General features: G+C 51.2%; 3 protein-coding genes across 3 annotated transcripts; 1 reads left to right on the top strand and 2 right to left on the bottom strand.

The window, feature by feature from the left end:
• Window positions 1-266: 266 nt before the first annotated feature.
• Window positions 267-4,267, bottom strand: Aspvir_002033 (tetratricopeptide repeat protein; the record flags this gene model as incomplete). Its single annotated transcript, XM_043273635.1, has 12 exons — window positions 267-949; window positions 1,010-2,521; window positions 2,573-2,764; window positions 2,832-2,918; window positions 2,966-3,034; window positions 3,083-3,288; window positions 3,350-3,401; window positions 3,455-3,588; window positions 3,640-3,717; window positions 3,774-3,912; window positions 3,986-4,155; window positions 4,230-4,267. 12 exons carry the CDS (start codon window positions 4,265-4,267, stop codon window positions 267-269), a joined length of 3,360 nt encoding a protein of 1,119 aa, XP_043129570.1.
• Window positions 4,268-6,370: 2,103 nt separating this feature from the next.
• On the top strand, window positions 6,371-8,733 carry catA (catalase catA; the record flags this gene model as incomplete). Its single annotated transcript, XM_043273636.1, has 3 exons — window positions 6,371-6,604; window positions 6,660-6,972; window positions 7,040-8,733. The coding sequence occupies 3 exons, from the start codon at window positions 6,371-6,373 to the stop codon at window positions 8,731-8,733; spliced, it is 2,241 nt and encodes a 746-aa protein (XP_043129571.1).
• A 465-nt stretch (window positions 8,734-9,198) lies between these two features.
• On the bottom strand, window positions 9,199-12,437 carry Aspvir_002035 (F-box protein; the record flags this gene model as incomplete). The annotated part of the gene is made up of 2 exons (XM_043273637.1): window positions 9,199-10,085; window positions 10,145-12,437. 2 exons carry the CDS (start codon window positions 12,435-12,437, stop codon window positions 9,199-9,201), a joined length of 3,180 nt encoding a protein of 1,059 aa, XP_043129572.1.
• Window positions 12,438-14,062: the final 1,625 nt, after the last annotated feature.

Below are 14,062 nucleotides of genomic sequence, written 5' to 3' on the forward strand. Positions count from 1 at the left end.
CAACGATAGATTTATTGTTCCTCCTAGGCCTGGCAACACCTAAACTTTCAAATCATGGGCACATCTTGTACGTGTATATCTGCATAAGATTAATCGAGAGATTAAATTTTCAATTATACGGATGATGTGAATGCAGATGGCTCTTCTCTGGGTACACCACATGTCTAATTATCGAAAGTATCCAATTGTATTTTATCAACTTCGTATCCTCGACAACTCCTAGAAACAAAGGAAAGGAAAAGGTTCGTTCGTGTAATTCATGTTCCTCACTTCCACTCCCACTCAATGACGTACATGAACGCTTCCTCCAGGTATCCCGTCAGAAGCAAGCCCTGAGCATACTCGATCAGCTCACTATCCGGCAATGACAGAGATCGAAAATGCTCCTTTTCGCCATTCGAGCCCCGCACGCCGATTCGCTTCTGGATGGCTGATTTGAACATTTCCTGTCCGGGGCTGACGAGGACGTACTTTGCGGGCGTATCGGAGGCCCCTGGGGGGATGTAGCAGATGGCTTCTTGGCGTTGGGGGGTTAGCCATTGGATTTCTCGGGCAGTGGTGCTGGAGGTTGTTGAGGGTGAAGAGCTTGTGTTGCCGCGTCCGGACGACGATGACGATGACGAGCTGCTGTCGATGGTTGCGAACTGGATGTCTGAGTCTAGGGAGAAGATGATGATTGTGTTTGTGAGGGAGCTGAGCTTCATCCGGAACGTGGTGAAGTTGCGCGGATCGAAGTAGAACGTGTAGCTGGCGAGTACGTCTACGGTCCTGTTGCTGTCGAGGGGGCGGATTTTTGAGAGAGCCTGGTCTCGGACCCAAGAGGGGCAGCGTGGTTTGACGGCGAGGGATTTGGACTCGCGGAGGGACACGGACGGGATGCAGTAGGGGAGGTGTCCTTGCAGGCTGGCTTTGTGGCATGGTTCGCTGCAGAAGCGGAAGATTTTGCATGCTGGAAGGCTCGTCAGCTTGCGCGGTGAGTCGCAGGAAAGATGTCAGGGAGGAGGCTCACAATTGCAGAGGATTTTAGTGGATGTTCCGCAGTTCTCACATTGCCCCGGCTCGTGCAATCCCCACTCCTTTCTCTCTGTAGCCAGGACCTCTCGTCGGCGGTTGAGCTCGACGATTCTCTTTTGTGCATAGCCGATCCGTTTCCGTGAATGGTGGTCGTCGGGTGTGGCACTTGCCATTTGAACGAGCTGGTGATAGGCGAGGATGGCTTTATCCACGGAGTCGAGGTGCTCGCGTGACACGCAGAGCGCACTGAGCGCATCGAACGTTTCAGGAGCCTCTGGTCCTCTTACGACCAGGAGGTCCTCGAACAAGGTCTCGAAGAGATCAGCAGCGTCTCGGTTCAGTCCTGCATCCATGTACGATCTACCCAATCGATGGATAACCCGAAGGGCCTCGGGGTCGCGAGAGTTGCGGTATTGGTCGAGTACGTCCATGATTTCCGGGGGAAAGTCAAAATTGTCAGAGCCTTGAATATACCGGACAACAGCATCTCTCGTGATAGCACTCGCTACGCCGAATATCGTCTTGCAATGCGGGATGGTTTTGCCGCATATCATACGAGATTCCTTGACTAGGCCGAGCTTCTGATACAGAAGAGATAACTTGTTCATTGCGTTCAGGGTCGTTTCGTTCTGGAGTCCAAACACCGTGTCGAGAGCAGGTACCGCCCTCTCCAATAAGAGGAGTGCAGATTCTAGATCACCCAGGGAGACCTTGAGAGACGCGAGATCCTGCATGCTACTCAAAGTTTCCGGTGCGTGCTGTCCCAGAGTCTTCAACCTGCCTGCGAACGAGCGCTCGTATAGTGCAGCTGCTTCGGTGGCGTATCCGTCCTTCGCGCAAAGCGCGCCTAGATCGTGCAGAACTGCAAAGTTCGTCGGGTGGTCGCGTCCGAAGGATCGTTTGTAGAGCCCCAGTGCCTCCAAGTAGCAGGCTTCCGATTCTGCGGGCATGTCCAGACTGCGGTATGCATGTCCCATCGAATGTAAAATGGACGCGCGAGACAATCTCTCGGTGTCCAATGCTGGCGCCCTGTCCAGAGTCTGCAGTGCATCATGAAACTCCACAACCGCAGCTTTCGAGTTGCCCTGCTTGAGGGCTGCATCAGCCCGCATTCGCGTTATCAGGGCTCTGGAATAGACTGTCGAGGCGGAGAGCTCATTCTTTAGCTGGAGAAAGAGTTGAGCTACCTCATCCATCTGAAGCAATCTTTGACGTCCAGAGGCGTCATGAACCATTGCGCCTCCAGAGACGTGTTGAATATGAATGAAAATGTTCTGGCAAGTTCGTAACAAAGTCATATACTCGGCTTCGGAAACAGCTGTTCGAATTCCATCTGCTCTGCGTTGGGTCTTGGCTGTGGTTTGCATGGCACTTGAGCGTCCTTCGATTTCTAAGCTTGTATCACTTTCGTTCTTGGACCCCCTTTGCGTGAAAGGAAGCCTCACGGTATTGACTCTTTTCAGCAACTTTCTCCCTCGATTAGAGGCAGATTTTGCGCGTGACAGACCTGTTCTCCGTCAGTTGGCGTCTTGGCCAGCATCATATTCATCAAGCAAACCTTTCGGAATGGTACGACCAAATATCCTTTGCAGAAGGGATTGCCTTCGAGATGACGATGGTGTCGCGTGGGTTTGATCTTCAACCAGATTTCCCTGCGAATCAACATAATCGCTTCTGTAATGATCGTTTTCCTCCTCACAAAGGGCCATGCCCAATGTCTTTAAGCCATTTATATGGACATCGTTCGGCGCTGGCAATGATTATCAGCCGTTCACTCTCATGGACTTTTGTTCTTATAGAGACAGGGCCGAGCATACTTTCATAGGGACAGTCCCTGTCTGACTGCGTCGGCTGCCATTCGGCAGTACCTCCGAACTGTTGGTATATACCATTGGGGGCATGCACTGCACCACACGTTAAGCCCGGCGCGTCAGAAAAAGGGTTGGCCTACCTCTCTCCAGGTCATATAGACCAGCAAAACTAATCGCGATGAGCTCATCTTCATCACTTTGCGATATTTCTGTCGGGAATTAGACATGCCTCTCATCAGGGCAATTGTGGAGCTTACTTCTGAATGACCAGGAATCCCGCAACTTTCTGGCCCTCTGAGCAAACGATTGCTCCCCGGCGGTATTGGTCGCAATATGGAATTTAGAGCCGGTAAAGTTCATCTGCGCAATACTGGGGCTTCTGCTGTGCGCTCCATTCGCCCTGTCCTTTTGAATATCTCGAAGACTGATGTCGTCTCTGGGGTCATTCAGAACAGGCTCATATCTAAATTAGTCGTGTGAGACTTGCTGGACGACAAATGGATCAGTATCAGACTGGCACTGACGAGATGTTACACTCCTCCCCGCAGTTTTTGCAACTGATGAATGACGGCATGTCTGCGAGCTTATATGAGAGGGTGTTCATAGGCAAGTACGGGTGACCATCTCACCTCGTTGCCGATCCACTATTTCATCATTGTCACCCATGGTAAATTGCTTCTCGCAATGCTCACAGAAAAAGCGGAGAGGACGAGAATTCAGAGGCAAAAAAAGCTTTTCCATCCGGTAGCCCTTGGTGATAAGACTATAAAAGACTGCTCAGCCTGAATCAACCGTACCCTGAAGTCAAGCATACCGATCTCGCGTCATCAAATAGATTGCCACCGCTGCCCCAGGACAGAATCTCGTCAAGTAGTGTTGTTTCAATTCACATCTGTATTTATCGTCAGATTATGCATTGAAGAAGCAGGACAAGTCAGTGTGCCGTACGGTGAGGAGAAGACAGCATCGCAATCCGGGCATTTGGAGTCCGCAGCACCATGGGGGCCCCCATCGTCATTTTTGAGAGGCGGGAACAGACGTACAGTTTCTGCAAAACTTTCAACGCCTGGAGGATCTTCGACGGTTTCTATAGATCCGCATCGCAATACGTTAGATTTATCAAGTGACAGATCATACACAGGAGCGGGAATTTGACGAACCATTCTCTGTCTTGCCAGCCAACGACAGTAAGACGTCCGACGCTCGAAGAACCCGTGTCCGCGCTCCAAGTGCAGCAGAGGCATTGTGAGAAGAAGGGCTTAGAACGATTTGGTTCTCAAAGTTCCGCTTCGCCTCTGCCTGCAGCGGACTGCGGCTGTCGGCGCCATCTCTAGCCGTCAAGTATGAGTTCTCAGTGGGATATCCTAATCGGGGAGCAAATGCAGACCCTGAAAATGTACTTACCGTTCCACAATCGGACTTGTATAATGACCGTAATCCATAATCAAGCTTCAGATAGGATGAAGAGAGGACAAAGGCAGAGGTAGAAGCAACCCGGATGTCAATGACAGAAACCCACATGCAGTCTGGACGAAGATCAAAGAAAGAAAAAACCCGCATCAGACTCCATCAATGAGCCGGGTGAGGCATCACTTTTCAATAATCGGCAGGTCATGTCCAGGTGCGTGTGCCCTGCGGGTCATCTTGATGAAATCGGTTCTCCATGGGGATGAGAGAGGTAAACGGGTCGCATACTTTCTGGTTTCAAAAGGGAGGAGTTCGCAGCGTCAGTGCTTGTTATCCCTCGCATGATCCTAGCGGGACGCATCCTTCGGATTTTGAAAGTCGTTTGTGAAGGATGGAAGGCCAGTAGGGTCTGTAATCTGACGAAAAGGCCAATCAGTTGATAGCTCAGAGGGTGGTTGGCGTCTGCAGGGTTTGTTGTCTCGGGCAATCCCGTTGGATGTGTATACTCTACAGAAAGTAGTGTGTTAGAGAGTCGCCCTCTTCGCGTCTTTTTTCTCTTTGAATTGACCGGACATCAACAATCAGGGGGCAGGATATCTCCCACAGCCAATCAGAAACACATTCTTTTTGATCCTGATTCCTTTTCTGTCAGAAGTTCACCCCTGTCTCTATACAACGATAAACCGACTGCTCCCTTGCGTCGAACTTTCTACAAGCACCCCAATGCCAGGAATACGTCTCCTCGGACACGCCATTTTTCCTCACCGCATGAACATGCTCCTGCCTGTGGCTCCCTTCGGTTGAAAGCTGGCCTATGACTATTGTCCCCGCATTCGCAAGATGAAGTCGTTTCCCACCTGTCATACTTCGATTTGGACACAGACGATCTACGGAACCCAAACGAAGCCCCAGCAAACGACCCACAGAATTAACATGGCCGATCGATCCTGGATAGATAGTCCGCCGCGTACGGATCTACAGTGCTGACTTCAGAGACAATTCGGATCAATAATTGTTGGAATCCATCTGATAGTCGATCCGATAGTTCATGGACTTGGTCTCGGGGATATGACCTATCCGTGATCATCCTAAACTGCGTCTACCACTTCTCCGTCTTCCCAGCAACAGATAAATCCATCCGATGGCCAGTTATCGAGACTTTCTGAGAGGGTGATAGTCGATGCGACCGTTGTTTAAAGAAAGGAAAGCATTCGGATGAATCACGATGGGAAAGAGTTTGAAGGAGAAGAAAGAGAGGAGTAAGAAGAGTACCCAGCCAAAAAGGGAAAAGCAGGACTAATGCGACAGCTACAGAAAGTCAAAAACTTTATCCGCTTCGTCTAGAGTCTCTAGACTCTATCTAGACTGTATGCGCCCGGATGCCAGAGTGTATATATCTCACGGATCCTTCAAATGCCGTCCTGACACAATGCGCCTCTGCCTTGAAGTCGTCAATCGGACAATCTCAAAAGCAAACGGCTTCTGATTGATCAATGGATGGCCAAGAGCGTCGATTCGCCAAAAAATTCGTTTGCTTCCCTGCTTCTGAAGAGGTGCTACGTAACTCGCGGAACGATATACCGCCGCCAACAACGACACGTCGGCAATGCCGATATCAGAGTGATACAGTCGATTGGAAATATATCAATGAAAATGAATTTATTGGACACGTTGAACACTCTCCTGGCTGTGAGGATTCTCGCTGCAGATCATCAGCTTACCCGCACGGGGTGGAGTGAGTTCCTTGGTTATAGCCTTATAGGACAGCCATGAACTCATATGCCCCGCAACAATAGAGCTTGGCTCTCCATTAACGAATACCATCCTTAAAGAAAAACAGGTTCGACGGAAACAATTCAATTGCAAAAGTCATGAAGGTATCTCCGCATGCGAATTCCGGTTTTTCCATGACTCTGGGCAGCCTGGATGATCATGATCACTGAATCCAGCCGAGGCCGACGGAACGTCACCCTTACGTGCGTCACAGCTCTGTACACAATCAAAGAGCATTTATTACTCACCATCGAAGCCAGCAGAGAGGTTAAAGAGATGTTCTTGTCAGCTCGGCGCTGTCAGTTCTTCACGGAGCTTAACTTAAAACTCTGAAACTATCTTGAGCATCAATCCCGAGAATCAGCATGGCCACAAAGATTGCTGGAGGCTTGCACAAAGCGCAGGACGTGCTTCAAAACACATCCTCTACAAGCAAGAAATTGGTCGATTTGGAAAGAGATACTGCCGATGCTCATACCCAGCAGCCACTGACCACTGATCATGGTGTGCGAGTCAGCAACACCGATCAATGGCTTAGAGTTACGAATGACCGCCGGACTGGCTCATCCTTGCTGGAGGATCAGATTGCCAGAGAAAAGGTAAACATCTTGCATGTAAATATCCTCAATAAAATGGTATTAATGATGTTCACAGATCCATCGCTTTGATCATGAGCGTATTCCTGAAAGAGTAGTCCATGCCCGTGGCACTGGTGCATTCGGCAACTTCAAGCTTAAGGAGAGCATTGAAGATCTGACTTATGCCGGTGTCCTAACGGACACGTCAAGGAACACGCCCGTCTTTGTTCGCTTTTCAACCGTCCAAGGAAGCAGAGGTAGCGCTGATACAGTCCGCGATGTCCGTGGATTCGCTGTCAAGTTCTACACCGATGAAGGCAACTGGGACATTGTTGGCAATAACATCCCTGTGTTCTTCATTCAAGATGCCGTCAAGTTCCCAGATTTCGGTACGTATCGCTCCTCGTGCGACTGCTTCTGTCTCTTTTGTAGGTGCAGATCTGACTCCGCTACCAGTTCACGCTGTCAAGCCGGAGCCACACAACGAGGTTCCTCAGGCCCAAACAGCCCACAACAACTTCTGGGACTTTGTGTACTTGCACCCGGAAGTCACCCACATGTTCATGTGGGCCATGTCTGACCGCGCCATCCCCCGATCCTTCCGGATGATGCAGGGATTCGGTGTGAACACTTTTGCTCTCGTCAATAAAGAGGGAAAGCGACATTTTGTCAAATTCCACTGGATTCCCCATCTGGGTGTGCACTCTCTCGTCTGGGACGAAGCCTTGAAGCTGGGAGGCCAAGACCCTGATTTCCATCGCAAAGACCTGATGGAAGCCATCGACAACAAGGCGTACCCGAAGTGGGACTTCGCAATCCAAGTCATTCCAGAGGAGAAGCAGGATGACTTTGAGTTCGATATCTTGGATGCTACCAAGATCTGGCCTGAAGACCTTGTGCCTCTTCGTGTGATTGGAGAGCTCGAGCTGAACCGCAATGTCGACGAATTCTTCCCTCAGACCGAGCAGGTCGCATTCTGCACCAGCCACATCGTCCCTGGCATCGACTTCACCGACGATCCACTTCTCCAGGGCCGAAACTTCTCCTACTTCGACACCCAGATCAGCCGGCTGGGCATCAATTGGGAAGAACTGCCAATCAACCGTCCAGTGTGCCCTGTGCTCAACCACAACCGCGATGGACAGATGCGCCACCGAATCACGCAAGGCACGGTCAACTACTGGCCCAACCGCTTCCAAGCCGTCCCCCCCGCCGGCACCCAGGGCGGCGGGTTCACAACCTACCCCCAGCGCGTGGAGGGCATCAAGAACCGCGCCCTCAGCGACAAATTCCGCGAGCACCACAACCAAGCCCAGCTCTTCTACAACTCCATGTCCGAGCACGAGAAGCTCCATATGAAGAAGGCCTTCAGCTTCGAGCTCGACCACTGCGATGATCCCACCGTCTACGAACGCCTCGCCGGCCACCGCCTCGCCGAGATCGACCTCGAGCTCGCCCAGAAAGTCGCCGAGATGGTCGGCGCCCCGATCCCAACCAAGGCCCTCAAGCAGAACCACGGTCGCCGCGCCCCGCACCTCTCCCAGACCGAGTTCTTCCCAAAGACCCCCACCATCGCCAGCCGCCGCATCGCCATCATCATCGGCGACGGCTACGACCCCGTCGCCTTCACCGGCATGAAGACCGCCATCAAGGCCGCCAGCGCCCTCCCCTTCATCATCGGCACCAAGCGCTCCGCCATCTACGCCGACGGCGAGGACAAGTCCTCCTCCAAGGGCATCGTCCCGGACCACCACTACGACGGCCAGCGCTCGACCATGTTCGACGCAACCTTCATCCCCGGCGGCCCGCACGTCGCTACCCTGCGCCAAAACGGGCAGATCAAGCACTGGATCTCCGAGACCTTCGGCCATCTCAAGGCGCTGGGCGCCACCGGCGAGGCCGTGGATCTCGTCAAGGAGACGCTGGGCGGCACGCTCGACGTCCAGGTGGCGTCGTCGCAGAGCCCGGAGGCCGTCGAGTGGTATGGTGTTGTTACTGCGGGCGGGAAGCAGAAACCCGAGACCTTCAAGGAAAGCGTGCAGATTCTCAAGGGCGCGACGGACTTTGTGGGCAAGTTCTTCTACCAGGTCTCGCAGCACAGGAATTATCAGCGTGAATTGGACGGTCTGGCATCGACCATTGCTTTTTAGTTAGCCGCGAGTTGATACGGCTTAGTTTTTTACAAAATTAGTTTATGATATGGATCTAATGGTAGCAATAATTCGATTTCATGAATGACATTCAAATGTGATTGAAAGAGACAAACAACATTGCAAGCTATGTGACAAACAACCACTAACGAATCGCTTCAAAATTCTGCAACGTCTCTATCCGGAAAAGTTGGTTGTACAGTAAATGTCTTGTAACGAATGTACAGAATGGGTATCGAGCCGACATGCAAAACAGGTACTAATATGAAAAGAAAGAATGGCATATACTTCAGTCGCTAAAAATGCAGCAGAAAAAAGAGACTGATGGCAATTGCTCTCAGAACCCGGCAGTATCATGACGAATTCTGACACAAAACATGGCGGCGTTGCGCATGCAGACGTTGACACATACATAAACATAGATTTGAGAGACAGACAGCCTCAGTTCAGTTGACAAGAAGATTATCAAGCCCATCTCCAGCCAGAGTTGACCGACTCTTGACTGTTGATGACCGATTCAAGCAGGGATGGGCTCTTCGAGCGAAAAGCGAAGCGGCCGCTGCGCCGTTGCTCGTATCGTTCTTGCTCCCTAGTGAGCAGTGCAACCGCGGCATTTGCATCAATGCCCTCGCCGGTATCCGTGATCTTCAAGGCCCATTTGGCATCTTCTTCTTTGAAGCCAAGCTCGTGGACCATCACGTGGATAGCTTGGTCGACGGGGTCGAGGACCTGGGGTCTGTAGAAAACTGGGTTCGCGGTGGGTGGTGGTGGTGGAGGGAGTAGCTGTGAGTACTGGACGGGTGCAGGGGGACAGTAGCGAGGAGTCGGTGACGCTGACGATGCCACTTGCTGGCTGGGTGGAGGTGGACGTGGAGGTTGCTCGCTTGGAAGCCCCTCGAGCCGTCTCATTATCATGGCATAGCTTGAGATCGGGCGCTCCTCGGCGAACGTGATTGGATTACCAGGGTTATTCTGCTGTTGAGTGCGTCGGTTTCGCAGCTGAGCTGCGAAGACGGCTTGTCGGCGCCGATTGCTTTGGTTGCTCTCGGTCGCGTTGCTGCTTGTTTGAGACGTTTTCTCGCGACCAGCAGAAGATCTGGAAGAGGTAGAACTAGCATTCGATAGACGTGATCCATTGAGCGACGGGCTTCCTTCCCGTACCTTGTAGGCTCTGGATACGGCTTCTTTGAGAAAAGTGGACCGGCTGATGTCGGAGTCGGGAGGCTCCCACTTTGTCAGTCCAATGGATTGCGCCGTTTGAAATGTCGCTTCAGCGTTATCGAAAGGACAAATTGAGCCAATATTTAAAACTGCCGAAGGGCCCAGCGTGAGGACATAGTATGTCCATTCCTCTATTCAGTTGTCAGTCCACGATCCCAGATAAGAAAAAGAGGACGAAAGGGGCACTTACCTATCGTAGCTTCTTCCTTGACCGTGTCATTTTCTGCAATGTCGAGCCTGTCAAAGACGCCAGCCTTTCGGGCCTCAGAGCGGCTGCCGTGAATAGGTTGGAGCAACACGGCAAGACAGGTCCATATTTCTGTCATGTCGTAGAGCTGACTTTGGGAGAGACCTTCCCCGTTTCCGCGCCCGAACCCTTCCGGCGGTTCAAATAGGACATTGTTCATGCCAAATGGCTCAGTGAGCGACGTGGTCACGATGCTGTTACGGTCGTGGGCCATAACGCCGCCATTCAGCCAGTCCATCTGTCCTACTATATCATTCTCCCGGTTCTTGCCACAGCCAAAGATCCGGCAAAACGTCCAGATTCGCCAAAAGGCGTCGTCGATTTCTGCCGCTCGGGTATCATCTTTGCCCGTCAGGCCATTGATCGTTTCCTGGCGAAGGAAGGTATTGCACCGGGCCAGTATGAGTGATTTGAGCTGAGCGAGCGTATAGATGTCTTGAGCGTAACGTTGGAGATAAAGTGTCGGAGTGTATTCGGGGACAGGGGCGTCCGGATCGACGAGAATCTGCCATTCGCTATCCCAGGGAGGGCTCATTTCACGCAATTCCCAGGATGGAGGGGACATGCGGTAGACAGCAGTCTTCATGAGATGTAATTCATGCTGTTTGAAAACGCGGTAGTACTGCTTGGAGACGACAGCTAGATGGAAGAGATCATCAAGAGAAGAAACTTGCTCCAGTATTTTGAGGGTGATGTTGTCTGGTAATTGGACAGCAGTTGTCTCGCGGGGTTTGTGGACTGAGATGGTAATTTTGGGATGTGGTGATGGCAAACCTGCATCAAGCTCATAGACCATCCTTTGAGGCAGGCCACCTTCCAATTCGAAAAGCGAGTCTGAGGTGTTTAATCGTCCTGCTTTGCTCGAGGCGACAAAAATCTTCTCCTCCACATTGTTCGCTCGGATTGCAGGTATCGATCTCTCAGTGCCCAGTTTGTCTCCCACAGAGCTGGAAGTGGAGACGAGGTCTTCGTGGCTGCGCACTTGCTTTGTCTGAAGCCGAGGCAGTTTCGATCGTAATTCTCTTTCGTTGCAAAAGGACGATGGTCTCTGTCGTTGGGAGGGTATTGGCAAGCAGGAAGACTCGGCCACTTCAGCCGTATCTTCTGCCTCATCATGAATAGTTTCCGGGCGCGGTGGGCGCTGAGGGCGAAAGGACGGGGATTCCACTTCTGACTTCAAGCTGGAGCTGCTGAACGATCGGAGATGAGGATTGGTGTACTTGCGACTGAATCCAGGGACCGCAAACGAGAAGGGCCCTTTATTCTTAGTGGGTTTCTTCATTGTTTTTCGCAAATCGCACTCTGATTTTTCGTGACTGATTTTTTGTCTCGAGTTATTGTTTGACTTGGTAGAAGCAATATTTGTAGGAGGCCTTGGAGCTGGTCGAGTAGCAATCATGTCCATATTTCCCCGGCTTATCTGCAAGGGCCCATTGAAGATCTGCGAGGACAACAATTGGGGCTCATTGTGGCGCTGCTCGGTGATTCCTGCAAGGACATTCTCCAATTCCTCAGCTGCCTGGGATAGAGTACGCTGAGAACGCCAAAGTCGTGTGGCAGTCGTACGAGGTCGGTCGCTGGAGGGACGCTCGCAAGCCTGGAGCGGACGGGGCCCTTTGTGACGAACTGACAAGGGAGCTAATGCAATCGGGGGCTCCCGAGGGAGGGGCTTGTTTCTCACCTCATCCAGTGAGGGACTTTTTACGACTAGCTTGGAGGCCGAGCCTACTAGCACGGGCGTTGTATCGTCATCAAAAACTCCTGCAGCAGCGGGGGAAATGACAGAAAAGGCATCGGCTGATTTGTAGGGGCACCCAGCTAGTTCGGAGCCAAGACTTGTCACGGACGATCTTCGGCTATAGCACGAGGAAGCTGTGTCGAAAGTGTCTTCAGACAAGGACGGAGAATCAGTTCTAGTGCCAGAATCCGAGGAATTCTGTCGGTTTTGATGATCAATTGCCTGCATGTCTGCCAGAAAAGAAAATGGTGTCACCTTAGGAATAGTGGTGCTTATCGGAGACACCAGCGAGAAATGCGATGACAGTTCAGGGAAGAATCGAGTCCAATGAGTCCCTCTTGGAGGTGATCTGTCCGACAGTGGTGAGATTGTGAAATCGTCGTCGTCTGTCCATTCGTCATCGGATGGTTGACTCGTAGAGGTATCACACTTCGAGATTGATGTAACGGAGTGTTCTGAATCAGACGGCGGCGCGCCTAACGGGTCTGTCGTGCTCATTTTTAAAGATGGTAGCCTTTTCAACGGGTCCTTCCCGCAGTTCAGATCTCGAATCGAGTCAAGCCAGAAGGGCTGTGCTGTGTACGGTTTACCCAAGTTCGGAAAATGCGTGTACGATATGATCCACTGGATCTGGAAAGGGCTGGAGGTTCGTGCTTATAGCTGTACAGTTAAATCACTGAGTATAGGTGCCTTTCTCAGGCGTATACATGATCATGCGAGATGGATCCGTGGCTTCGGGATGTTCTTTGTTCACCTTGACAATGCCACTCTGGTCTATTCCTGGGCCACTGCACTGCTCTTCCTCACCGAAAAATGACCCTGGACAAGTCCTCCGGTGGCGATAATGAAAGATCCCAATAGTAGTTTCAGGTCTTTGAGTCGATCGGACTTGGAAGTATAGAATGGACGTCCCAGCAGACGGTGTTCCTTTACTTCCCTGGTAATTTCGAAGCTGATAGAGATCGCCTCGAAATTGCGCTATACAGGGAACAAAGAGAACAGAGAAGGATTATCTGATGAAAGCAGTTAGCATGAATCTGTTCCACATGACGACCAGAGTGCTCGGTGGGAAACGAACCAGTCAAGAAGCAGGTATGTACAGAGTAGGACAAAGAGGTAGCATCATCACCTGCCAAGGGATGAGTGGTCGACAGGGAAAAGACCGGTCAGGATACAGAGTATATAGTCCTGAGACGCAGTACTAGTCTGGCAATCAATGCATAAATCAATTTCGAGCCCTTGTCACCACGTGCATGGCATGTGTTGGTTTCTGGCAAGAACAGGTCGAGCATTGTTGGTGTTGGGGGACATATAGACTATTATGGTCTATCCAATTGTTGAAACTAATCATTATTCTTTCCGCAAACTGCCTATCCAACCAAGCTACTTCTGGTCAAAGGCTGAGGGCACAAGGGTAACTTTGCATGGGACGATCCCTCGACAATAATCCAATGATGATGGACGATGAAGCTGGTGACACGAGGAATGATGGATGGGGGGCCAAAAGACTCAGGCGTGACCAGTTGGTTACTAGCGGTATTTCTCATTGTGTGGAACTCTTGGTGTTGTACAACTTCAGTAAAGCCTCGCTTAGCTGAATTACAATTACCGTCATTTCTAATAATATCATTGTCCATCAATGCAAGTATTTCTTCAAGAAACGAGACGTGCCCCTAACAATTCCGTAAAAAGAACGATGCTGATTCTATCGACGTCCACAATCGTATATGCAAATACAAAAAGAGGTATCAATTCCCTGGGTAAAATGAAAGAAATCAAGAACACGAAGTGGTATCCCGCCTTGTCGTATCGAGTCTTTTTTTGGCGTCGCCTCGGCCCTTTGTCCTTGGCTCCTTGCATTCCCCCAGCCTTGGATGCTCCGCCATCGAGCCAACGCCACTGATCTGCAGTTCTGCATCTTCCAAATGTCAGCCACCGGTCCACCCCCATCCTTGCTCATCGTATAAGCTCGTTGGTGGACTGGTTGCAGTCTTGCTAGAGTCCCAATCAACCTTGCCGGATTTAGGGCGGATTTCAGTAGAGGCCATCATAGATACGGGGTCTCGCTCAACTCTAGTCACTATCTAGTGTTCTGGGGGCCACATAGAATAAGCGTGGGCCGT

Source organism: Aspergillus viridinutans, assembly GCF_018404265.1.
Source record: "Aspergillus viridinutans IFM 47045 DNA, scaffold_10, whole genome shotgun sequence".
In the NCBI taxonomy this organism is placed as follows: Eukaryota; Fungi; Ascomycota; class Eurotiomycetes; order Eurotiales; family Aspergillaceae; genus Aspergillus; species Aspergillus viridinutans.